Here is a 25191-nt window from a genome sequence, read left to right on the forward strand (position 1 = left end):
GTGTGTGTGTGTGTGTGTGTGTGTGTGTGTGTGCATGATATACGAATTAGTGATCTGTGTCAAACTTTTGGGGTGTATGTGCTTGAATTGGTGATAGGTATGCATGTGCCTAGTTGGATGTGTATGTGCCTGAGCTGGTATTGTGTGTGTGTATGCACCTAATTAATTTGTGTGTTTGTGTATGTGCAATTGTGTCACATCCTCCTGTCTAAAAGTGCAACATTGAGATCCTGAGAGTTGGCCTAACCCCACAGGGCAACACATCCATGCATACATTGTCCCCCCCATTTCCTCTGGGCTTCTCAGCCACAGTGGCCTGACAGAGGGATGCAGGGATGGCCTGTAGCTGCTATGGGCCACCCCATTCCCCCTTCCTTCCCCCCAGGGATTCCATTATTCCCAGGACCTGGGTCCCCATCATCACTGCATAGTTTAGGGGGTGAACCAGACGTTCTCAAGTTGCACAGTGTCCTCAAATTGGGCATAACTCGTTAGCAGAACTGGGGGGGAGGTCTGGTCATGGGTCCCTCATGCTGTACTGCAGCAGTGGTTGCTACACTAGTAGCAGGGGCCAGGGAGGCACTCTGTGCATCCGAGAGGGGGAAACCAAGGTATTGGTGCAGGTCACAGTGCATGGCTCTACCTCTCACTGCAGCTGGATGCAGCCATGTTTCACAGTGACATGGGCTCCATTTGTCAGGCCACCAGGGTTTTCCAGCAACCACCCTGGGATTCTAGCAATGTCCTATGCCCCAACCTGGAAATCTCCAGTGTCTTCTATCTGCAAAATGTTGGCAGCTGGCCACACCTCACTTGCTTCTGAAGTTTTTTTGGGAAATCTGCCCACTTGCCCCAGCTTGAATGTTTGGTGTACCTTCCTTCCCCTCCACACACACACTTAATATACCAGGATCGTATAGCTGTGGGCCAAAAAAGTCTTGCAACATTCCAGATGCTCACAGTCCAGACACCTATCAGCAGTAGCTGAGCTGCAAAGTTCACAGTGCAGGCCCAGGCCCAATGTTCTGCTCCCTGTCACCACGACCCAACCAGAGGTGAGCCACCCACACTGCTGGGAAGGAGGGGGTGGTCCAAGATAGGGTCCAGATATGCTTGGCTCTGGCCTCTGAAATGTGGTATACAGGAGCAAGTATCTGGGTCCATAGGGCTGTGCCTGAGTGCAGGCGCATGGGGGTCCCTGGCTGGATATGCCAGAACCAGGGTTAGGGTCTGTGGGGCTGTGCTTGAATGTGAGGGCAAAGGAGTGTCCCTAGCTGAGTTTAGAAGAGCCAGCATCAGGGTCCATGAGGTTGTGCCCATATGTAGGAGTTCTCCCAGGCTCAGTGTCAGGTCTGTGTGTATGTAATGGGGTATTTTGGGATAGAGTGCTGGGGCACATCCCAAAAACTCAGGTGCCCAATTCCTAGGACCCATGCAAGGCACAGACACCTCCCTTCCACCCTTTACCTTTCTGTGGTTGACAGATTGCTGGAAGCAGGAGGCAGGGCTGGGGAGAGGCGCTATGCTGGCTTGGCTCTGAAAGAGCTCAGGGGCAGGGCCCACTGGGTGATTGGCCAGAGCAGCTGAACATAGGCTGAGTGTTAGCACACTCCATGCAAAGGAGGCTGGGATGCTGGAGGACACTGATCTAAACTGACTCAATAGGGGAACTGGTACAGAAGTTGGATGTGCCTTTCTAAACTAAACTGATCAGATTTGAATTCACATTCAACAACAGTTCCACTTTTTTAGACCCATCTGAGTGTGCCAAACTTCTGTACAGTTACAGGTTTAGACTGATTGTGATTACTTAAACCAGTCTAAATTTTATGTGTACACCTTGCCTTGGTGTAATATACAACTCAGTATCAAAACTTAGTCTGTGAAAATGTCACAGACTGTTATCTGGTACAAGTTATTTCAAATAATCTTTGATGGAGTGGAATAGTACCCCTTTTTACAGATATAGGTAACAGAAGAATAGGTAACATTATCTCATCTTAAAACTCACTAAGTTCTGTAACTCACAGTGACTCAAAGTAAAAGAGATGCCCATGTCATGACCAGGATTAGCTGAAAGAATATCTTGCTCAGACCACCAAATATTCTCTCCCTCTTTCTCAAAAACACGGAAGATTAGATGCATTTAAGTAACAATATCAGCTCAGATTTCTATCTTTTACTCTGTTTACTTCCCTTAATTAATTGTTAGAACATTCAATTCACTGTATTCATGCACTGTAGTAACAAATTGGTATTTTTTTCTGAAAAAACTCCCTGCCATATATACATATTTACCTGATCATTCGTAATGGATCCAAATGTCCTTTTCGGAGCTGTTTTAGGCTGTCATGTAAATACAAAATTAGAGAGGTTTTAAAAAAAAAGTGTAACAGTCAAGGAGACTAGTAAATACACAACTATTTAAAGACAGACACTGAACATGGTACATTGTGACAGGTCTTTCAGTGCAGCTGACAGGTCAGTATATAGAATCTTAAGCTCCTAAGGTCCAATCTTGCACAAACATGGGCAGTCTCAATGAACTCAGTGGGAGTACACAGAATTGTGCAAAGAAATCTAAGCTTAGAAACAAGTGTATGCATGACTCAGTTGTTAACAAATCCCTGATGGAATGAACCAATCGGTGTAGCTGATATTAATATGGTCTGTTGTGTCCAAGATGACTTAGGGATTTAAGTCTGCAAAACAGAAAACTGATATACTACAAGAGTTCTAGAGGATGCCAATGAGTTAATAGATCACAATGGCTAGTTCTATAAATAAAAAAAAAAATGCTAAAATGTTATAGCAACAATGTACAATGCTGTGTGATGCATAAGAACTCTAGATTTAAAAAAGAAATAATTCCATTTACTATTGTTTTTGAGACTATCAAACAGTATTTATTCAAATTACATATGAATGAGGAGCAGTTTCTGTAAAATCCATTGAATTCTCAAATTTCATCAAGGGCAGGCCTCAGCACCTTCTGTATCAGGCTCTAATTGCTAGAAAAAACTTATTTGTAATATCTAATACCCTGATCCAACAAAATCTTATGTACATATTAAACTTCAAGCATTTTATTTCAAAAGTTAAGTTAAACATATAATTATAGAACTGTTTAGTTAAGATGCCTTTTGTACCAAGGTCAGCATAAAGACAGTATAATAACCGTTAAAAATGGCAACAAAAAAACCCCCAAAAAGCAATTTGGCCCTACAGAGTTCAGCCAACTTAAATCCTAAGCTCCAGAATTAAAAAAAAAAAAAAAAAAAGGAAAACCATAGTGTTGACATCAAATTACATAGAACATTGCTTCCAAAGCATCCTAAAGTGCTCTGAGAAAATCTAAAGGAATAGCTCATCTGTTTGCTAGATCCTGAACATTTCAGGGTATCAAGGTAGAAATTATCTTCAGTGATTCTAAAACATACAAAAGAGGTACCCATCTTCTGGTGATGTTGTAGCAAGAAGCCTTTTTTCACCTGCCCCCCCCGCCATCCCTCCGCCCCAATGTGAAGTCCCTCCATATGGCAAAAAGCTCCTTTTGCAGTATTTCCCCCTTTTGGAGATGCTTTCTCTTTTCTATCTTTTCTTCCTTCCTCCCTCTTCTTCTTTTATTATATTATTTTTATAGATTATAAGATGTACTTGTAATAAAAATATAGTTTGTAACTGCTTTTATGGGTATAAAATAGTATTCTGCATCAGTATGTCTCCCTACCCCCCATTGTATTTGGTCTATTTGTTGTATGTGCCATGGCATTTCACCCTTTTGTGTGTTATATTCTATGCTTTTTAACTTTGTAACACATGTACTTTAAGTTTAAAAGTCAGTTGTACCATGTAACAATTAGCAAGGGGGGGAATCAAACCACAGCTTCTTTGTATGGAGTGGGTCCCTGAATGAGTCTTGACTGATTGCATAGCACAGTAGCTAGACAGGAAAACAAGTTAATGAGTGGCAATTAACACCTACAAAACCACAGACTAAGGAGAGGAAAGGATCAATACAGAGCCAGGAACTCCCTGAAACTTCACTGTTAAAGGTACAGAAGCTCCAGTTTGAATTAATCACAGCAGTGAATTAATCAAACTTTATCAACGGACACCCAAGACTGCACATACCTGTGGACGTGACCCCCAGGGCTGACAGCTGCCATCCAGCAACCACCAAGGGGGGACATCCCATGAGATCAAAAACCCCTGGATTGGGTAGGCCCGAAAATTGGGGAGTCACTAAAGTCTGCCAGAGGGGGATAAAAGGCAGGGAAGAATAACCCACAACAGCACCCTCTTTGACCTGACCAGCACCCTGCCTGCCCAGCCAGAAGGACCAGCCAGCAACCCCCTTCTGAAGCAACATCACACTGAAAGAAACCTCGACTGGCCACCAACGGCAGACTCCAGTGCTTGGGGATAGGTATATCATGACATTGGTGCTTAGTGTTCATAGCTAGCTACTGAGCGGGGGGAGGGTGTGCGTGCATGAATGCGTGTGTGTTTGAGGGGATCATCCCCAAAGTTTATGATCTGACTTTTGCATCTGTCTAATAAACTAGAATTTTATGATGATCCTGTGAGTTGTTCCTTTGTAGTCAACAATATGACAGGCATTCCTGCAAAACACCAATTGTAGGAGGGTACCAGAGAAAAAAAGATTATAGAAATCACAGAAAATTAGGGTTGACAGCTGGAAAGGGGGAGGGTGTCATCTGCTGGGAAACCCTGAGTTGCTGTTCAACAGGAGAACCCATCTCACATGCTATCTGTTGCTCCTCTATGTCATGCCGGCCCCCTCAGATGAGTTTATGATTGCCACCACTATTGACACACTGAACACATGACCTGATCTTAGGAGAGGTGCCCCAGCTGCCTAAGAAGAGTCCTACCATGCACCGCCCTTGGCTTCCTAGGGGGTGCATGGCAGAAGGTCATCTAGTCCAACCCCCTGCTCAAAGCAGGACTATCCCCAACTAAATCATTCCCTAAGGGTAGGGAAAGACATTCAAAAAGCCTGAGCCTGAATTGATTCAATCTTTGCAGGTCAGTCTAACCTGGCTAGGATAAATCAGTTCTGTAACCAGACATCCCAGAAATGTTGGCACATCTCTGCAGTGGCTCAGGCTAGCAGCCAGGGGATGCTAGAGCAGCCCTTCCTTCCCTTGGACAGTGCTGAGCTGAGGCCAGCAGGACGTTTTGATTATGGAGGGGTTCCCCCACTTTTGACCAGCCCAGCAAGGAATTGATAACAGTGTTTATCACCCCTAACTCAGTGTTTATCACTTCATTAAGAAAAGAACAGAGGGACACTACTAGCTAACTGTTGATTCTCCCTTTGTCCTGTCTGCCACAGCAGGGACTCTAGCTCGCATGTGGTCCACTAGCTAATGTGGTGTGTCTATGTGAGGCAGAGGGGACAGCAGAATCCCTGGGAGTGGGAAGCCAGGCAGACACCTGAAGTCTGTGCCAAGCTCCAGCCTCGGAGCAGAGGGGAGGGGCCAGCCCTGCTGTAGAGCAGAGAGCTCTACCCAGCCCAGAGAGTATGCCAGGATGCTGGGGGTGTCTGATTTAACTTAAACCAGCAAAGGATCTGGGACAGACATTGTAGAAATTTGGTTTGACCCAAATCAGTTAAGTTTGATACTACATTCAACCAGGTTTACCTCGACCTGGTTTCAGCCATTTTCAAACTGGTTGTGTGCACTGAAAATCTCTTCTGTTTCAGGTTTAAACCAGTTTCTGACTACTTAAAATGGTTTATGTGTAATGTCTGTTCCTTGCCTAAGAGATGGAATGAAGCATTCATCCTCTCTCTTTTTCTCTCTCACTATTTCACTCTGGAGACTACACATGGTAGCTAAAACTAGTGACACAAGCTTTGGAAAGGTAATTCTAAAACCATTCCCACTTTACTCCTAGACAAAACACAAGAAAGATGCATACATAGAAAAAATAACAGCACCTGCACATACACAACCCCAGTATCCTTACAACTCAGAGGCATTTGGGGAACAGAGACACTTCATATTTCCCATATAGTATTATATAGTAGATATAAAATGGGCAGCTTGTTTTAGAAGCAAAATCTGAAAATTAAAGTTACATTTTTTTCCAGTCATGATATAACTTACGTAAAATGTCTGAATTCCTACAGCAAAGCTAAACCCATTGAGCATAGAGATACAGTATATAAACACTAATAAATCCAAAACAATAATAGTGTGAGTGTCATAGCTCTATAAAGACACACAGATCCCTAATATGCTGTCCCAGCTTCCCAACAATGCCACTGAACTGCCCTGGATCCCAAACCACTCCTGGGGTCAGTTTTACCAGTGTTCACTGGTCCCAGGAGCTAGCAGCTTCAGGGGAAGTTGGGGGACTAGTGGGTAACTCTGTCCCCAAAATGGCCTATTTTTAGCCCCCAGTCCCTCCACCCCCAGACAACCCCCCCTGCATCAAACCAAACCCTGACAATCCTTCACGTGCCGCCTCTCTCCATCAGTTCTCAGCACCAGCAAACACCAGCAAAAACAACACCAGAAGTGGCTTTCAGGATCTGGGTGTTTGGTGGGGTCAAGGTGGGAGCAGGCTCACTGTTTCACGGAGGGGGTTGTCCATCTGGAAGTTGGGGGACCAACCCACGGCTAAAAATAGCCTGGTGTTGGGGGAGGAAGGAGCAGGTTGGAAAAGTGCAGCCCTGAGACTGGGGATGGTGGCTGGGTCGTCCCAGTCCTGGGGCTGCACTGGGAATGTGGACAAAAGTTCAGTTAGATCAGTCTAGCCAACCTAATCTAGTAACTTAGTGCACCTCTTAGGTACAATTAAATTAGATTGGGTCAACCATTTTTTGTCTGATCTAATCTTCCTGCAACTTCTGTACAGCTCGCACTTAAATCAACCTATTGAGGGATCTAAATGTAAGGTCCACACATATGCAAACTAATTTAGATTGGGTGGCCATTTTTAACATGATCTAAGCTCCCCAGACATTTGTATGTATCCTGAAAAATTAGACTAAATTATAGCATACTCTCATTTAAATCTAACAGGATTGTTACTTCCCCTGTGTACTGAACCCAGTGGTCGTGTCCAGCTGAGTATGGACATTACCAGGTAGCAGTGTGGGGAACACCTGCTTGTGTATACATACCTAGTGTGGGGTCAAAAAAAGCCACACTGAAAAAAAGCAGGATGGTACACATGGTGGCAGCACCCACTGCCCCAAACCTGAACCATGCTCTAGCTGCCAGCCAAGCTTCCTGCCATGGATGCAGTCCAGGAAGGCCCCCAGGATCCACCCCACCTGGGGTAACCTGCCCATGCGCCAGAGTAAGCATGGCCTGGATGTTCCCCGGGGACAAGTAGCAGTTGTGCCACTGCACATGTTGTGCCACTGCTACTCATCCCCAGAGAACCAAATGTCTGCACTTGTCTGGATGTGCCCAAATTGAGTAAAATGTATGCAACTGGTGCGCACATAACAATGAATGAGCCCCAAACAAGAAACTGCAATTAGAGAGCTGTGAAATATTTTGCAGCACAACCTGAAACCCATGCAAAACTCGCCAGGTATGTATTATTATTATGAACTTGAAACTCAAGCCATATTTGTTAAAAATATATATCTAAGCCTGGTTTCAAGTGAATTTGGGCCAATGTATGGTTTTGTATCATTGTTGTGCACACTATTTCTCACAATTTTGATGCAGTCAGCTGAAATATAAGTCTCAACTAAGTTTAGCTTAGAGATTCAAAAACAAAATTCAAAGTGGAACTTGAGGCTTGAATACAAATGAAAAGACTTGTCTATATGTTCTGATCCTTATCTAATTGTACAATTATGAAAAATCCATAAATGCCCATTGCATCTTATAAGCTAGAAATGTAATGGATGTGGACTTGGTCCCAAGTGCTCATATATTTTTTTGCCTCAACTTATGTTCTTAAAGCAAAGGGAAAACAAACATTTTTCTATCCACATTCTCAAAAGGCTATGCACTCAAAGCCTTACCCTCTACATTACATAGAGCGTAATACAAGGCAGAGAATCAGTCCAAATAAAGAACAATGAACCACTTAATTCCAAAAGTGAGGAAAGCTTTAAAAAAAATTGGGTAAAAAAACAGCAGTTCAGTGACTGCCTCAGTGTTTCATATTCTGAATAAAAGACACATTTGGTGACAAAGTCTTCCAGTGCTTTCTAAAGATGCTCAGGCCTGGGAGAGTTCCAGAGCAGAGGTACATCTACTATGAATGGCCTCCCACATGTTTTCACCAAAGATGTGGTGCTTATTTGCTACTTACAGAAATTTGCTCTTGGCTGATCTTAGGGATTGCAACAGAATGTAAGGGTGGAGGCACTCTTTTAGATATGTAAAGTTCAGACTGCTTAGGCTTTGGAGGTCGGAAACAGCACCTTGAGTGTCACCTGGAAAGCTACTGAAAGCCAGTATAGGTCCTGGAGCACTGGAACAATGTGCTCTTGGTGACCCACCACTGTGAAAAGGCAGACTCTGTGTGTTTTGCACCAGCTGCAGCTTCTGGATTATCCTCATGGGCTCTTGCCAACCACCATTAGCTTTCTCTTGTCTGGATTCAGTTTCAATTGGTTCACCCAAATCCAATCCTCAATTGCTGCCAGGCACTGCGTAAGGTCAAGATTGCAGCTGGGCCACTGGATTTCCCATCCTTACTCTTATTTACTGGATACTTACTATTTTTGCACATATTGTGATAGTACAAAGTCCCATTCAAGGACTGGAACAATTTTCTCATTAGCATCACAGTACATATAAAAATCTCTGAGAGGTAATTAACAAAGCTCGTAGTGATGCCTATAGATAAGCTATCAGATTCTTTCTATTTTAAGATATTGTTTTTATACTATATCAGTTTATTTAGCTACAAAAAGCTAAAATCTACACTGAAAGTAATCACCTGGCCTGGATGATAATGCAAATGCTGGTGTTATGGCCAATTAAGGACCTGACAAACACTCCTCTGGGTTCCCATCATGTCCTTATGCTATCACTGAGACACTGAGACAGGATGAATTGTGTCTTCCTATATTGTAAGATATCCTACGTAAGTGAGGAATAGTGTAACAACCCATATTTATGTAAGAATAATTATTTTCTTGTCAGATTGTCTCTAAACTTTCATGATGGAGAGCTGCCATTTTAAAGGTTTTGCTCCAATTCAAACTCACTGCATAACTATACCATGATGTTTGCACTATGATATCTACACATTACCTTTATGTCACCATGGTATAAAATCATGATAACATGATTGGGAATTATAGTGTGATCTGTAAATTTATTTCAAACAGACCCGTAGGTACATAAATATTCAACTGTTTCACAAGTATAATTTAATTCTCACAGTTCCCCCTATAAAGAAAGGCCATATTATTACCCACACTTCAGTTCTAAGATACTGGAGTTCAAAGACTTTATCACTCATCCAGTGATTCTCAGAGTATCTGGTTACAGATGTAGGAACTAAGCCCAAATCCTTATTACCAGTCTGGAGCTTTAAGCTCCAGAGTATCCTTTTATTTTAGGGCAGTCTCCCCAAAACCAATGTAGGCAAGAGAACTAGAGAGAACTCTTCTCTACATCATGTTCCATTAGGTATGATGAGAGACATTCACATATATTCAACTGAACAGAAGATGGATTCAGTGCCTGTAGGACAGTTTAAGGTAGTGAATATCACTGAGCTTTGTTCTATATACTTCCAGTTTTTTCCACAGCCTGAAGGAGGTTTCCAAAAACATCTTCTCTTCTACCAATCTCCCTACTTTGCTATAATGGTAGAATTTGTACAGCAAAGAAATAATTTAGCAGTTATGTTAAGTATCTATCTCTTCATTTTATTAAAATACAGAATTCTTAAAACACTATATTCTACATGTCATACCATCAGAGATTTTATATGTTTTCCAATTAATGGCAACAGGGATCACAATAACCCAATATCTAAGAAATAAGCATTAATATGTCTTTTATTGGCATTGTTTTCAAACCCACTATTTTGCTTTAGAGGGTGGCAGGTAGAAAGGTATTCTGCACAGTCTCAGAACAAGAACTGAACAAGACCACTCTGCCCTAGCAGCCAGAACAAAATACTACCAAGAACCTTAACATTAATCATATGTTTCAGCAGTGTAAACTTATAGTACTCTCCTTTTCACTACCCACTTCACGACAAGTCTGTCAAACAGAATGAGATTAGAAGAGGCACCCACAAGTGCTCAGGAAAATACAGATAATCTTAAATTCTTAATAATTTCCCAAGTGAAATGTTGTACAGCACTCTCAACTTCCACTGATTTCAATGTTAATTGCAGACGACGAAGTCATACAAATTTGGCTTATAAGCACAGAAAAACAAAAACAAAACAATATTTTGGTATGGCTTGTTTTATGCACAATGCATAGAAATCCATAATAATTAAGTCAATATATAGGTTTCATATAATTCTTTCTGTCACAACAGAACCAAACCTAAAGGAAAAGGAGCATGTGATTCTCTCATTCTCTTCAAAGCATCAGCAATTTTATTAAGTTATATTTGCACGAAAAATCTTAACTTCTAATTTTGATGCAATAACCTTATTTATATCACATTTTTAACGTAACACTTACAAACCAAAATGTCCACCATGAGCACATTTGTTTTCGATGTTGTCTATATTGTTAATTTTCAGAAAAATGCTGACAAATACTTTATTTGATTGATATGGTTGGCTCGCCGTCTCTCTCACAGATGCATACTTCACCAGACAAAGATATACCTAAAGTACTGCAATAAAAATTATCTTTATTTACATAATTTGAGGGGATTTTTTCTTATACATGCACCAAGCCTTAATGTCAATGTTGTCACTGCATTATGAATTTAGTCACATGATATCCTGAGGGAAATTTCCTGTGAATGTTGGCAAAATATGAACAATAATCTCATGTAATAGCACTTTTTTCCCTTTCATTTGTGAGTGTTATTTCTTCCTACATTTGCAAATAATCTTTGGGGGTTGTAGGCCTGGGGCAAAACCTGCTGAAATAAGCATTATATTAAACCCCTATGAGACCTTTGTTCTTTGCAAGGATATGTAAAATCAAAGAAGGGAAGGTTTGTGTTGAACATTTAACTCCCTAAAGGATCATTTTTCGCTTTTGAGAAAAAAAGATAAAATATGCTTTGGCAAATGATAAAAAGTTATCCATTTTGCATTGTTCTGAATAAGAAACAGATAAGCCACCTTACTATTAAGGTGTTTAATGTGAAAGACACCACCTCGCTACCCTTTGGAAGGTAATAAATAACACTGCACTTTCAGAGTTATAAATCTGGTAAAGTTGCCCAGAAGAAATATACCGTGCCAGTAAGTACTAAAAATAGTTCGAGAGAGTAGATTCTAAAACTGATTAAATAAAAGCTGTTTACATACTTGATCAGGGAATGCTGGAGAAAGACCAAAAAAAATTCTTTCCAAGCTTTTCTGATGCTTGATTCATCAGGAAACCAACTTGACTATTTCCCCTCTATTATTACTGATTGATATTTATCTTAGTCAGTAGAACAAAAGCAAAATATCCACCTGCTGTATGGTGGCAGGACTACTTGGAAAGCCAGAAATGACACACACACACACACACACACACACACACACACACACACACACACACATACTCACACACACACACACACACAGAAAAGCAAAGCAAAAAGCACCAACATACTATATAAAAGTACTGAAAGCTCTAGATACATATTTTCATTTCATTAAGCATCATTAAGTATGTTTTAAATCCTAAGATTAAAAGGGACATTTTAAACAGATAATTTGTAAATAGTCTGTATCACTGGCTTCTTCACTTCCGACCTCACAGGCCAGATGAGTAGTGTCAGCCCAGTTCATGTGCCTGCTATATCACATACAGCCTGATTCCACATACCAATACCATCTAGAACACTGGGAAATTTTATCTGGCCCCAGAAATCTGGCAAAAGGAGAGCAGTAATCACTGGCACCGCTATCCCCTACCATCAAATTTTCAGACCCGTGGAGACACCCATGGCCTGATAACATGGTCTTGTGGGCCAGACGTTGACCATCACTATTCTATTCTCATCAATAACAATAACTTAATTATATCTTAGGGAATCTAAGAACGTATAATCATGAATAAGCTTGAGGTTTTGCTTTTCGCTAAGAAACTGCATCACTACAAATAATCTAGTTTGTGTACATGTGCATATGTTTCCCTTGACACCTGTCAACAAACAAAAATCTCTCTTAGGTTAAGCATGTGGTGCTTTGATTTCAAATTAGTTTAAAGCTTCATTTAACACAAGGGTGCTCAACTGATGGCCCATGGGCCAGGTCTGGCCATACAGCCGTGCAATCCAGCCCACAGAGGTCTCCATGGGTCTGAAAATTTAGCAGCAGGGGAGCAGCCACTCCTCGGCTGCAGAATTCCTCGACCCATGGAGAGCCCTGCCAATGAGACAGCATGCTAGATCAGTGCACAGACATGGCTTGGGGCCCACTCTGAGCATAAAGAGGCTGGTTGGAGGTGGTGTGGGGCCTGCTCTTGCAACATGAATGCCCGAGAAGCAGCACAGCCAGTGTGGAGTCAAGGGCGGTGGCACACAGCCCCAGAGAAGTGGCACAGAGCTGAAGGAGGCAGCACAGAGACAAAGGAAGCAGCATGGAAGGTGCAGAGTCCCAGAGGCATTATGGAGCTGAGGAAGGCAGCATAGAGTCCCAGGGTGTTGCAGGCATCACAGAGCCCAGGGAGGCAACATGGGCAGCACAGAGCCCAAAGGCAGTAGCATGGGGCCAATGGAAGCAACCTAAGGCCCTGATATGATGGCATGTGCCACAGTAGATGGTGCAGGCCTTAATCCCTGAGCAAGGGGCCAAGGCGTGGTGGCACAGGGCCCAGTCCTGGTACGAGGGGTCCAATCTGGCCTGTGGACAGGCCCCATGCCATTCATCTGGCCTGCTGCACCATAAGGTTGAGCACTCCTGATTGAACAGTGTGTCAACTGCTAACATTAGGAATCAGCAGTGTGGATAAAAGCTATACTCAGGTCACTGTAGTCCTCTAGTGCCTTCCCACAATTCTGTTTCTGTGCATAGAAAAGAGGAAGAAGTTCTTCCACAGTTCACTAGCAAAGAATTTATAAACTCAGCTTACTGCAGCACAAAGAATTATGCTACCTGTAAGTCTTAGGGCCATGCATGGGTTACTACAGCCAATCAAAAGCAGAAGTGTGGCTATTCTTACCTAGACTAGGCTAACACAGTAGGAGTAATGCAAGTGTTAACAACTGAAGCTAATTAAGATACTGAAAGTAACTCTAGGTGAAACAGGAAAATTAATGTCCCTCAGGTTTTCCTGTTCCTAAGGCTCCTTTTTGAGACCATTTCAGCTAATGCTGAAACACTAACTCAGGGGTGTTCACCTCCAAACTGAAAGCCAGATCTAGCCCATGAAGCCATAACGTCCCGCCCACAGGGGTCTGAAAATGAAATGGCAGAGGAGAGGTGGCAGCGTTAACTGCTGTTGCCCTGCTGCCAAATTTCCAAACCAGTGGGGAGCCCTGCAGGCTAGACAGTACTATATCAGTTATCTAGGGCTGATCTAGACAGTGCAAGGCAGGATCTAGACAGCACAGAGACCAATGCAGGCACTCAGTAGTCATTGAGCTGTCACCCCCAATGACATACATCACAATAAGTGAACAGAACTCAGTTACAGCTGAAGTAATGGCGCTTAAGTTTTCATAACTAAAAAGGAATAATACTTAACCAGCTTAATTCACCAAAAAACACAATGTTAAAATAAAGTATCGCAAATAAGTCCTAAAAAAATGCAAGGAACCCAAAGGTTGCTCAAGTTCATATTGCTGTCACTGAACATACAGTTTTGCTCCTGGCATTAACCACCCTACAAAGTACTCTCCTATGGAATCCTGCTATGACCTGGTGTGCTTGAGTAGGGAAATGTTAATATTTAAAAATATGTTCTCTCTCTCTTTTTTTTTTTTTTTTTTTTTTTTTTTTAGAGGTTTGCTACATTTCTGCTTTTTGATACAAAGGCTTTAACATATGGAACAAGGCTGCTGTATTTTTAGTTATTAAGATATGAAGGCATTCCTAGTTTGTTATAACTATGAAGCAGTGAATTAAATCTGCTATTGGTTGTAGTGCTGAAAGATTTGTTACACACAATATCATAAAATGGCTCATTTAAAAACATAAGTGTCTGGGACAGCTTTACCCAATTACCACATGTGCTGGCCAACAAATTTCACAGTGGCTGAAATGAAAAAGAAGTCAGTTTTGACTCAGTTCACTTAGATAATAGGAGTCAACAAAACAAATTTGCAGGACCAGTCACCCAGTTAAAAATGATTACCAAATGCTGTCATATGGAGGGACAAACCAGGTCAGGAGCTCAAAATGCAAAACGCCGAACAAAACTAACTGCTGAATTGGTCATCCATCCTCCTTACAGAGAAAAAAAAAACTGTACTCCCATTCCCCATTTATTATTACTATGCCAAAATTGGTCCAGTGTGACCACATACATAGGAATCCAGAGAAAAACGCAAATTTGAACAAAATCTTTTCTGAAATTCAACATTATGACTTTCAATAAAGGAGTGAAATCCATAATAAATGACTGAACATAAGCCTAACTGAAACAATAGAGCTTCCAAGCAGCTAAAGAATTATAAAGTTTTTCCTTATTATGCTCTTAGGCACAATTTGATTAATTCCAACAGCTGCTCAAACAGAAAGACTGACCAATAATTTCAAAGTAATGTACATATGAATATAAAGTGTTCAGTCTGTTTGTGATTTCCAAAGAAGAAATCATTCTGTACATGCTTCTTACATTAGCCAGGTCCTCTGCCAAAAGGATAAGAAATAAACTACAGTCATTTGGTTGTGCCTGTAAGATTCAGTGCGTTTCAGTGTCTAATGTAAGACCTCCCCTGCCAAAAATCGCAGTGCTAAATTGAAGCTGAAATGCAAACTCTTCATTCCACAACAGGTTATGATAGTTACTTCTCCACTTCATCTTGTTTAAATATTATCTGACCATTACAGCAGGAGTTGAGAGAGTCCCATTTTCTCTGTTCTCCTCACAGACCTGTGATACGTGTGATTTCTGAAGTCCACACAGAATATCTTGTATTTATGGTGAAATGTTGCAATTTTTTAACTTAAATGTTGAGCTGAATGGAATAAAGGCCTACTTTGATATGAGTGATAGGGAAATTCAAGCCATCATTGACAGAAAAAGGAGAGCCTTCAAATCCTGGCAGAAGGGCATCCACTCCAAACACAAAAGCAGAGATGGTGTCACAGGTTACCTTTAAACAGTCATAAAGGCACTTAAAACAAAAGCATTCGCTTGTTAAAGGATGTTAACCTGTGCTATGTACCCTCTAAACTTTTCTACATTATGCCACTGCTGGGGAGGATTATCTTTGATCCATTTTAATCAGATTGTTCTAGGATATTGCTAGTTCGCTCCAGAGAGATAAAACACTCTATTTTCATTCCTCCAGCATCTCAGGATGCAACATTCCCAGTCCTTCCCACTGCTTTGCTCTGGGAGCAAACTCTCAACCCTCCTGAGCTATGCCGGCCAGTGGGGTAGTGCTGGCCCCAAGCTAACACCCTGTCCAACCCCTCTGGCTCCAGAACTTTGACCACTCTGAGTACTATGCACAGGTCACCAATTTGCTGCTTGCTCTAGCACCCCCTTGCAAAGAGCAGCAGTCCTATTATTTACCTCCATGAAAACAATAAACCAGCTACGTCTCAGCTCTGCCCCTGTGTGGCATGCATGCAGCAAACGCACTGGGTCTCAACTCTACTCTGGTGTCAATACTAACCCAAATCCTATTCAGTGCAACACCCGCAAGATTTTATTCCTTTTTAAATGATTTTTCAACTCCTTTCTCTCTCTTTCTCTTTATTTTTCCCCCTTCCCCATTCACTTTTAACAGATTTTTTTCCCAAGCCTCTTCTCCTCCCACCCACGGCTCCAGCTGGCTGCTGGTGACTGCAGAGTGAAGGGAAACCACAGCCCCCATGGTGGTTTTTCCACCCTCCCCAACCCTCCCTTACCCCAAAAGAGGGATAGAGCCCTAGTTCCTGTCCACACCTTTGCTTGCCAGGCCCTCTAGTGGCAAGTCACAGTTGTGAAGGTCTGAGACAGCATTAACCCTTAACCTGTGATTGCCCTATAACCGTTCTAACATTATGACAGCACAACGTTCCACAGATATAATATTTTTAAAGGCAACCTGTAACTTCACCCTTGACATTTATCACCACATTCAAGCTGAAACCCAGACGATAATTCAAGAGTGAAAGAACAAGTAGTGGGAGGATACAGAAAAACAGATTCAGAGGTTTGGAATAGGATAAAAATCACTGCAACATGCAGAGGTTGGGGGGAAGGGGGGTTGTGAGGTTAAAATGGAGAAGGAAAGCAATTTTGGAATGAAAAGGTACATAATATCCCATTCTCAAATCCCTGAAAGAATGTACTATTACCAAAAAAGAAAAATGTGTGTGGAGTGTGAGGAGAAGAGAGGAAGGAGGGTGACAATTTGCTTGATAAGGCAAAGACAAAAAAAAAATAATAATAATTAGACCTGGGAACATCAGCAATAACCAAAACACTACTACACATCACATTAACAGAGCCAGCAATTACAGTGCAAAGTTATAAAAATGTATTTGAATACTGACAGCTGATGACTCAGAATTCACTTTTTTTTCTCCAGTGTTTCTAGTTGCTTCTTTCAAATCATCTAAAATGCTCTTTGCTAGAGGCCCTAAATTCAAAAGCTCTATGGGACTCCAGTGTTCAGACCAACTATTCATAAAATACTATCCTGGGAATATAAATTATATTGTAATAAAACCTTTTAGGAATAAAAATACTAATGATGTCAAATGCTGAGATCCTAGGGTTTGATAAAGTATTTAAATCCAGTCTTTGACAGCTGAAAGACAGTCTTTGACACACTGGGCTTTCTCCTCCCTTCTTCCTTTCTTTTAGAACCATTAAAAATACTATGTGTTTTTTGGGGAAATAGCAAGGACCAAATAAATCAACATTGTCATTTAAATTCAACATTAAAAACCACTTTAAAAATTAAAATCATGACAAACTATTTTATAAAGGATTGATACATTTTTTCTGTTCTTTTTTTTTTAATGTGTCATTTATCCTTCATTTCACAATTGATAATGCAGGGAGAATTTTCCCAATTTTTTTCAAGGTGCTGAAAAAAATTGCAAACTTAGGAAATCTCAAGATTACTTTCAAATGTTATTTTCCAACATAACTGAAAAATGGATGGAAGAAAAATATAAACCTGGAAAATACATTGTGGAATCTTTCTTTCTTAATCAAAGCTTCATTTTGGTTTAAGCTGCATAGTCTTACAAACGCTAATACATATTTATATGGGTAAAAGAAAAATATAAATGAGATAAATAAGAGGAGCAGATATAAGCTAAAATAAATTAATCCAGATGTATTTTACATGTGCATACATGTGTTTGGGGCCCTTAGCCAGTAAGTCCCTATTTTGAGTCAAAGCAGTAGTAGAACCAATAAAGCAATGGTTTTCACAGAAAACTGAGAAATGGAAAGAGAAAATTCCTGACACACCTGCAATCAAAGTAAGATTAGTTTGGCGGGGAGGGAGGGTTAGTGTACCATTGACACACTCCAGTAATAGAAAAATGTTTCTTCTCTATTAAACTTTCAGATGCATCCGTCTCTAAAAGGAGCCTAATCTTCTGATGTAGGTTGCTACTATCCTGTCGATAGGGTCAAAAAGTGAAAGGTATTTGATGGCATATATGGGTAGTTTTACATTTGCTCCAAGGTGTTCTGATTAGAACTCACCAGAGCAGACTCGATTAACTGATTAAATGAGTCTGCTGGAGCATTCTAATTAAAACACTCCAGCGTGCTGCAACGTCTCATTGAATAAGCTTTAAAGTCCCCCCCATCCACCATTTTGAAACATGGAATGCTGAATATACGAGACACTGCAGGCTCCCAAGAGCCACTCTAATTAAACATAAGCACCTGTATAAGCACTCGTATCCAACTGCCAGGCATTCTGACAGAGACCACTTGCCGCAGCACCATTTCACACCACTGATGGAGCTCCTTGGGTGATATTTTTTGTCATGAAAGAATTTGATACAAAATTCTTGAGTGAAGTACTTTACTGGCACCAGGTATATTAGCACCGTATACATAACGTGCAGAGAACCAAGACACTTGACCTTGTAAAGGCTTATCCAGGCTTCTAAAAGCATTGAGAGATATTAAGAAAGCATGACATATTTTTTCTTCAAGAGTACCTGTATTCATGCATTCACAAGGCTTAGAATATCCTCTATGAGTGACCTCATAATTATGAACCCTACAATGCTATGCTCTGTGATGACATACAGATTTTTAATTAGCTGAGTATTATACTACGTAGTAAATTAAAAGCCTTGTTATCAGGCATTTTACTAACTGGCATTTTTATTAACCAGAATTTCCAGCTGGCCAGCCAGGCACAGGAGAGCTTGCATGTGGCAGTGGCTACCACCACCCACCACTCTGTGCTGGCACCACTCCACATGCGGCTGCTGCCACCCCCTCCCTACCCTTCATGCCCTACTCTGCATCCACTTGGAAACCCGCGTGCTTAGGTAACTAGCCTTTTCAGATTACTGGCACCCCCTATTCTCTACTCATGCTGGAAAACAGAGCTTTTACTGTACTTCATTAGAAGTAAAACCTCTTGAATTTAAAATCTCAATTACATTGTGATTGTAGCCAAACTAGATTGTCCTGGACTATGGATAGCAAAGGGATTCTAATATATTAAATCAATGCTGTTCAATGGTGTTCAACCTGCAGCCCACAAAGCCTGTGTGAACAAGCAGTCACTTAACACTATGTCCCTGTCTGAGCTCAGCAGCATGTCAGCAAGGCTCTTGCTGAAGCTCTGCATGCACTCTGAGCACTCTGCAAGCAATCTGAGTTCACCAACATGTTAGCTCAAGCTCTGAATTCAGCAGCAGGGGAAAACATGGAATGAGTGGCAGCATTGTTATGCAGTGACTCAAGGCCTGTGCCAACAATTGATGACCAAAGATAGCTCATTATGTAGGTGAAGCTCTGACAATGCTTTCATATGCTGCTCTTGACCCATTGTGATTTTAAGGTTTGACCTGCTTGTAAAAAAACCTAAGATAGCTCCTCCCACAAAAAGTTAGCAATCCTCTCAAACCTAAACATAAAAGACAAAGAGACAAGATTACACATGCATACACAGACACACACAAGTACAAAGTAAAATATATATACAAAGACACTATCAAGCACTCAAAATCCTTAAAACAACAACTTGAGGTATATTATCATCATCAGGATTTAGTAAATAATCCAGAGCTAAGATGAAGGAAACGTAACTGTTTTACCATCTGCTCTAATTATTTGGGCAGACCCATTTTTTTCAATTTCTAAAGTATGTTTTAATAATACATTTTGAAATGATTAACAATATATGAAAGGAATACTTTCACTAGCATCAACTCCTCTTATTTCACTTCAAAATCTAAATATATTTAAAACTGAAAATCAGACATTATAACTTTTGTTTAGGCTAGCTTACAATTTCTTTATTGCATCTCACACACACTCAATTGTATCTGTATCTAAGCCAGAAGAAAGCTGTACCCTTCAGCAAGTATGGGTTACAGCTAATATAAAATAGGTTTAGTTCTAAAACTAATGAAGTACAAGGGCTGTCTGTACTTAGCCTAGAAGAATAGCAAAGCCCCAAAACATCACTGAAAAGAAGCATGGAGTACAGATTAACAAAGCACAAAATCAATGGGAAGCTGCTGTGATGCTGATGATGCTATGCTCCCTGCAGGCCAAAGAAGGAAGCAACACACCTTGACTTCATGACTAGCATTCAGCAGGCATATCTACATGAGATGTTTACTGCATAGTAGACTAATTAGCTTTGCAGTAAATGTTGTGCGTTTACATGAGCGCTCCTGTTAAGCTGGAATAAACTAATTTACTCCTCATGCCCCAGTCAGTCCCTCCACAGTGCATTGAGCCAGAGGGAACATTCCTGGGCGGGAGGTTCATCCCCCAGACCTTTTATACACAGCTAAGCCACTTAATGGAGCTATCTAATTTACCCTCTGCATTCAGTAAAGGGGCTACTTTTTCCTTGGTCTTCTACTTGTAGAGTGCTGTTTTATTCCCTTTCATATATCTTGCTACTTGCATATCAAATTGTGCCATGTCCTTTCCCATTTTCTTCCTACATGCCCATGCAATACTTTATTCAACTCCCATTCCACTTTCTATAAAGCTCTTTTTAGATAACTGACAGACACCTGACATGGCTATGAACTATGAAAGACACAAACATTTAGACCATGATTGGTACCTTAATTTACAGTCCTATTTGTCTCCATTTGAACTCAGGGCAGAATACTAGCTAAAAATCCAGATTTCTTGGGCTCAGCTTCCATGTGGTCTACTAGCTTATACACAAACACCTCTTGGCAAAGCAGAGGGGAGTGTGGAATTCCTGCTTAGCAGGGAATGGTGTGGGGGAGGTGGGGAGCAGCCCTCGGTCTTGCCAGAGCTGCAGCCAGGGAGTAGAGGGGAGGGGCCAGCTCCACTGTGGAGCAGAACCCTGCCCAACCCAGAGAGCATGCTGGGCTGCTGGCAAAGTCTGGTTTATCTTAAACCAGCAAGGGGTCTGGGACAGACCTTGCTTAAACTGGTTTGACCCAAATCAGTTAAGTCTAATACTACATTCAATCAGGTTTATCTCAAACTGGTTTATGTGCACTGAACATCTGTTCTGTTACAGGTTTAAACCAGTTTCTGATTGCTTAAACTGGTTTGTGTGTAATGTCTGTCCCTAGCCCAAGAGCACAGACCCCAGCACTTATACCTCTGCACTGCAATTAATAGGTTATGAAACAAAGTAGCTAAGGGATCATCACTCCAGACATTCCTAATCACATGGTATAAGTCATTAGTGCAAATGATGCATTGTGTAGTTCTGGAAAGATGTAGAAAACTGGATTAAATTCCTAAGTGCATTTCTTGGCTCTCTTTATTGTACAATGTCACTGCTCTTATCATGACCTGCCCCCTTTCCCCAAAACTTTCTAAATTACTTGCTACTCAGAGCATCTGATGGAGCATGCAATAGTCTACAAAGACTTATGCCTTTCTGAACAAGGCATGCCTAAGCAGTGAATTTAAAAGTCTGTGATGGGTCTTCTCAGTAAATCTGTCTAACCCACTTTTGAACTCAGTGACTCTATTGGCCTCCACACCATCCGGTGGCAATACATTGTGCGTGTTAATTAAACAAATATAAGAAATGTATGGTTGTGTAATGAGGTATTTATTAGAAAACTCTTAATCATTTTTCTTAGCAATCAGATTACTAACAAAAGGAGAAACACGAAGAATTGAAATGTTGCCTTAAGCCACTGAAAAGCCCTAGTTACCATTCAATGTTTATTTTCAAGTTTCTGGTAGTAATCTAAGAAATGCAGTCTGCGCTGCAGAAATTTCAGACCAACACATTTTAAAATCACATTAGTCACTTTCTAAAAAAAAAAAAGACTCATTTCAATTTAGAAAATATTCTACATTTCACATATTCAGACTATGGATACTGTTGGAAGGAATGAGGACTACCTGTTTTTCCAAAAAATTGACAACTGCCTTAATATGGTATTTTTGTTGGTATTACCAGAGTGGATAAAAATCAACTATTTTTTTAATTAAAAAAATGGATTTTTTTTTTATATCAGATTTTTTATTTAATTATTTTTGGTTGTTGTTAAGATGCCTTTTTAAAAATAAACCTATATAAAGATAGTTTTAATTTAAGGTATGTTAAAACTCAAATCTATCATCATGGAGTATGGATTATAACTTCTGATTATATATTATTTGAGACAATATATACATGTAACCTTTTTAGAAATGTTTTATAAATAGATCACAACAGGCCCTGGACTATATTAGGGGTTCTTATGGGGTTCCCAGAGGCTCCTCTAAAGATTAGTAAAGATTAAAGAAAACCACTCTAACCAAAGGGACTTAGTGTTCAGTCTAGAAGATCCCATTAAGCATCTCTGTGGGCATTTTTACACATGCAAGCACTGTAGTGCCAGGTGCTTTGAAAAGCACTCAGCACTGAAATGCTTACAGTTGTATATGTGGCAAAATGCATGTCAGCGCTGAGAAAATGGTGGCAGTGCGCTTTTGAATTAAAACACATTGGAAGCACTTCAGTATTCAGTAGAAGGGAAAACCTATCATGACATCACACTTGCCAGACCATAAAAGGGACCTTGTTTGGGAATATTTTAATGAAGTTCCTCTACCTGTTTTGCACACAGGCATGTGTGCAAAAAACAAACAGTGTAACAAAGAAATGCAAGGTCTAGTTGTCCAAATGAAACAACATCATGAGAAGTGCTCCTTCTCAGAAGTAAGCTGCTCCGAAAATGATGATTGGAACTTGTCTGAACATGCAGGAACTCTAGGTTAGTAAACAGTCTTATTTCATACTACTTTCTTAAGGCCTGCCTGTCTTCCCTGTCCATATCTTCTGGGAGAACTTCTGGACTACTTGAATTCTCATAAAAATGTTGGACCAAAAATATAGTTGTTATTTAATTTAAGGAATATTTATTTTTAATGCAGCTCTGATATCAAATAATTGGCTGAAACAGGCAGATCTTCATTTTACAGTTTCACTTCTAAAGTAGCACGGAGTGCAATGAGTAATGCTAAATGAGCAGTACTGTTGTGACTGCATTGAATTCTTTTGTTCAGGGGGATCCATTCTCAACATACAGGATTCTGACTATCCATCTTCAACATCATCATCATTGTCTACTGTTTCCGAGTTATCCGCTAATTAGGGCTGTGCAAAACTTCAGGTGCTTATTCGATTTGGAGGAGATTCAGTTCAATTCGGTGGCCAAATCTCTGAATCTGAATCAAATCAAGAGACCAGTAAAAAAGTCCAAATCAATTTGAAGCTCTCCAAATTGATTCAGAAATCAATTCAAAGCTCTTTGAATTGACCCCACCAGGTTCCATCCCCTCCGTGCTTCCCCTTCCCCCTGATCTCTGCTGTCCCCCACTGCCCCATACTGCGTGGGAGACTGCCATGAGCCCCCACCCCCTGCCTGCTCTCCCAGCCCCATCAATGGCTGCCCTGCCTGGCCCCAGCATCCCGGTTCTTTAAAAAAATAAAAGCCCCACAGCTGCTGCAGTTGCCTCAGGGCTTCTGGGGGCTCCTGGCAGAGGCCCCCCACACAGCATGAGGCAGTGGGAGATAGCAGAGATTGCTCCCTCCCCTCCACCTGGCAGCAGCCAGTGAATGCTGGGCTTTTTTTTTTTTTTTTTTTTTTTTTTTTTTAAAGAGCTGGGAGGCGGGGGCCAGACGGGGCAGCCATTGACAGGGCTGGGAGAGCGGGCAGCAGATGGGGCCTGTTTGATTTGGAGATTAGGCCTATTTGGTGGCAGCTGAATCTCTGAATCATTTTTGGCCAAATCAATTTGGGACAGTGATTTGAATCACTGAAACGAATCACTGATCCCCTAATTGGCCGAATCTGAATCCAAAGTGAATACTAGCTGCTTCGCACAGGCCTACTGCTAATGATACCAGTGTTCCAGTCTGGCATGTCACATAGTATATCACCTGTAGCAAAAAGATATAAATCCCCAACATCCAGTAACAACTATGGACAAGTCTGTACTAAGAACCAGCAGATTACAGCAAGAGGTAACAAGATGGAAAAAATTGCTCGATTTGTTTATGCAACAAACTCTCCTTTCTGTATGTTTGAGAACACACACTTCATTGACATGGTTCAGTCATTACTACCAGGATACAGTCCACCCAACAGAGCAAATATAGCAGGCAAATTGCTGGATAAAGTGTATGAGAAAGAAATTGAACACTGTGCAAAAAGTCTAGAAGAGAAAATTCTTAACCAGAGTCTTAATGGGTGGAGCAAAGTCCACAATGATCCAGTAATATGGGCTTGTGTAACAACAGAAGAAACAACTGACACATCAGAGAATACACATACAGCAGAATACTTACAAAAAGTATCAGTAAAAGCTATAACAAACTATGAAAAAAATGCAAATGTACACTGTTTTGTCACAGACAATGCTGCAAATGCATCAAAGATGAGAAGAAATCTAGAAGAAAGTGAAGAAAGCCCCAAGCTAATAACATCTGGCTGCAGTGCTCATTTGATGCATTTCTTAGCCAAAGACTTCAGTGCTCCAGAAATAAAGGCTAATGTTGAAATTGCAAAATACTTCCATAACAACCACTTTGCAGCAGCTGCTCTGAAGAAAGCACTAGCAACCAAACTAACTCTCCCATAAAATGTGCGATGGAACTTGGTAGTGGACTATTTTGAGCGATATATAGCCTAAACTGGCCTAAACTGATGACAATTTGTAAACAAAATTGTGACAAAATAGATGGAATGGTCATAGCCAAAGTTCAGTACTGGGCTAGGGAAAAATGAAGAACATATGCTGACTATTCTAAAACCTATTTCCATACTCTTGAACCAAGTGCAGGGAAATTGCTGTTCTACTTCTGATGCTGTTGAAATTTGGAAGGAAACAAGTGAGACCTTGAAAAGAGAAACATGCAATGACAGAGTTAAATTATGGGCATTTAAAAAAAATGAATAGATCAAGCACAATCTCCAGCTCATTTTCTTAATGCTCAGTATCAGGATCAGTCCTTAACTACTGAAGAAGAGTTGGCTATGACATGATGCAATCATCCCTCCATAATACCAACTATAATAAATTTCAGGGCTAAAGGTGAACTATTCAAGAAATATATGTTTGCTAATGAGGTTTTAAAGAAAGGTCACACAAGTGAACTGGTGAAAGTTACTTAAGCACCGGAATACATCAGAGACTACTGAAGTGATAATCCAGCTTTTATCAGCAGTAACTTCTGCAGGTATAGAAAAAATATTTTCCTCCTTTGGACTAACTCATTCTA

The 25191-nt window shown here is 40.8% G+C and overlaps 1 protein-coding gene across 3 annotated transcripts in view; it reads right to left on the reverse strand.

The window, feature by feature from the left end:
• PCDH11X (protocadherin 11 X-linked) overlaps positions 1-25191 on the reverse strand; it is a 1248873-nt gene that overhangs the window by 1053580 nt on the left and 170102 nt on the right. For 2 of the 3 annotated variants that reach the window (XM_019536468.1, XM_019536470.1), the window contains exon 3: positions 2299-2346. The exons of the other annotated variant lie outside the window; for it this stretch is intronic. In XM_019536468.1, coding sequence (XP_019392013.1) covers positions 2299-2346 — 48 coding nt within the window. The remainder of the gene's footprint in view (positions 1-2298; positions 2347-25191) is intronic. 3 annotated transcript variants of the gene reach the window in all.

The sequence above is a fragment of the Crocodylus porosus genome, unplaced genomic scaffold (assembly GCF_001723895.1).
Source record: "Crocodylus porosus isolate Cpor-Errol unplaced genomic scaffold, CroPor_comp1, whole genome shotgun sequence".
In the NCBI taxonomy this organism is placed as follows: domain Eukaryota; kingdom Metazoa; phylum Chordata; order Crocodylia; family Crocodylidae; genus Crocodylus; species Crocodylus porosus.